The following is a 2,477-nucleotide window of genomic DNA, read 5'->3' on the forward strand; positions in this document are numbered from 1 at the left end:
GGCTACCGCTGGGGATTCACGTCGATGACACACCAATTCCGACGGTGAATAACACCAAAATACTCATAGTAACATTCGACAGCCTGCTCTCCTTCTCTGCGCACTCAACCGCTATTGTCAATAAAGTACAGAGCCGCAACAAGGTCCTCAAGTCGCTAGCCGGCAGTGCTTGGGGCAAAGACAAAGAAACGTTGCTGGCAACATACAAGGCAATAGGCCGGCCGGTTTTGAACTACGCAGCGCCAGTGTGGTCGCCAGGGACTAGTAGGACGCAGTGGACGAAGCTACAGACTGTACAGAACACCGCACTCAGGACAGCGACAGGATGCCTCCTGATGTCGCCTGAACACCACCTGCACGGCGAGGAGCAAATGCTCCCTGTGAAGGAGCATAATATAATGCTCTGCAAGCAGTTCCTGATCGGGAGCCACAGAAGTAGCCACCCAAGCAGACAGCTGCTTGCAGAGGAGCCCTCGCCTTGGCACGTCAGGAGGCATCTATATGAACTGACGGACGATGTCCAGATGTTCATTAAGCAACCTCTGGATCCGACAGCTTACAGACAGGCCCTGAACGGCATTCACAGGGACTCAGTCTCGAGTTATGTAGACTCTAGACTTGTGAATGCCGTTCTAGGCATACCACCCCCGGACATAGACGAGACGGAGCTTCATCTGCCTCGGGAGACACGCACAACACTCGCACAACTTCGCTCCGGCTACTGCAGCAGGTTGAACTCCTACTTGAGTAGGTTGAATGAGGATGTGCCGAATGAGTGTCCGGCATGCGGAGAGACCCCACATGACTCGAAACATCTCTTCGCATGCCCGGAAAACCCGACAACCCTAACGGCCTTGTCCCTGTGGACAAACCCCACAGAAGCTGCACGCTTCCTAGGGTTGCCGTTAGTGGAACTTGACGACAACGACTGAGATACCAACCGTCCTGGGCGGGGTTGTTGTAGCCGCTACAACAACAACAACAAGAAAAGTTAAAAATAAACAAATGTGGTAAAAAAGATAACATAACTTTACCTTTATATCAGTCTACCTTTACCTGTGTTTCAGAAATCTGTGTTGCTGGGGCCAGGGATCGAACCCATGACCTTCGGAGTGATAGGGCGCACCTCTACAGCTGTCATACATAAAATTTTAATTTATGGGAATTCATTTTGTTTATAGCTATTTAAAGTCAATCGTAATCACAACGTATTTCGCATGATACAAATATCATTAGGGGTATTCTCTGAGTCTTGCAAAGCCCTTGCACGGTGCACGGAGTGCACGGTTTGCAAAGCTGTCCCATACGAAAACCGGTTTTTACCGTGCAATCCGTGCAATCTGTGCACCATGCAAGGGCTTTGCAAGACTCAGAGAATACCCCTATTGTATTTCGTACAGATATACTAAAAATACGCAATTATACAAGTTAGTTTAGCATTCCAAGTTTACTTTTTTTTCAAGTATGCATTTTTTGATTTATATATATAATGACAATAAAGTCAAAATTTTACTTATAAAAATGCAATTAAAACTAATTAGTTAGTCACTACTCACTTAAATCTATGTACCTACAATTATGCCTTTACACCATACGCCTCTGGCATACGTTCAATGGCGTATTTGTGCGCTGCCACATACATAATAGGTACGCCTGGAATTTTGCGTACACGATTTTTTAAATCCTTGTCATTGGTCGCCACTATATAGCATTTATGTTGACGCACTCTTTCTACCAAACAGTCATCAGCATATGTGCCTTTATGCAAACATGGTAAACGCTCAAAGCGGGGATCAGATATAATTCGCAGCGCTAATTTATAGCGACTTCCTAATTTTTCCAACTCCGCTCGAACACAATCCGATATATAGGGTATACATTTGGCATATAAACAGTCCATCATGCCTTGGATGATATCCAGTTTGTTTTTAATGCTAAAGTTAATGAAATTTGTATCAAGTATGATGTGATATGGTGGACCCAGCTGTGTATTGTATTGAAAGAAAAGCGCTGAACTTTGCTGTTGAACATGGTGCACTTTAAGAGCGTGTAGATCCTCTGGTTTTTTACGCTTCTTGCGTATTTCTTCCTTGAGGCGGCTGTCAGTGGGTTTCATCAATCGCTTCAGTTTCGCTGTACGTTGTTTTTGTATTTTTCGAGTTTTCTTTTGTTTGCCCTGAAATAGCAATAACAACGAAATTATACATTTATTTAATCTTAATAATACATGACAACAAACCATTGCTAATTATTTATTGAGAAAAAATCACAGTATAGACCACAGTATAGACAGTAACCAACCTTTCTGGGTTGTTGTTGTAGTAGTCGTTGTTGTTGTAGTTATATTCACTCCTGAGGAAGGCACGGGGTTGTGTGCTGCTATTTAATGGCCTTCCTCAGACTTTTTCTTAGATTTCAGGGTTGTGTGCTGTATTATTATTAGATAAATAAATTTAAGTATTTGTCAAATCGTGATT

At 43.5% G+C, this 2,477-nt stretch overlaps 1 protein-coding gene across 1 annotated transcript; it reads right to left on the reverse strand.

Annotated features, from left to right (window-relative positions):
• Window positions 1–1,390: 1,390 nt before the first annotated feature.
• Bka (FCF1 rRNA-processing protein Bka) lies at window positions 1,391–2,267 on the reverse strand. The gene is made up of 2 exons (XM_017606222.1): window positions 2,240–2,267; window positions 1,391–2,176 (listed from the first exon to the last, which is right to left on the reverse strand). The coding sequence occupies exons 1-2, from the start codon at window positions 2,240–2,242 to the stop codon at window positions 1,577–1,579; spliced, it is 603 nt and encodes a 200-aa protein (XP_017461711.1). The 5' UTR covers window positions 2,243–2,267; the 3' UTR covers window positions 1,391–1,576.
• Between the last annotated feature and the right edge of the window lie 210 nt (window positions 2,268–2,477).

This window comes from Rhagoletis zephyria, unplaced genomic scaffold (genome assembly GCF_001687245.7).
Source record: "Rhagoletis zephyria isolate East Lansing unplaced genomic scaffold, Rhagoletis_zephyria_1.1 Rzeph_scaffold_41759, whole genome shotgun sequence".
Taxonomy (NCBI): domain Eukaryota; kingdom Metazoa; phylum Arthropoda; class Insecta; order Diptera; family Tephritidae; genus Rhagoletis; species Rhagoletis zephyria.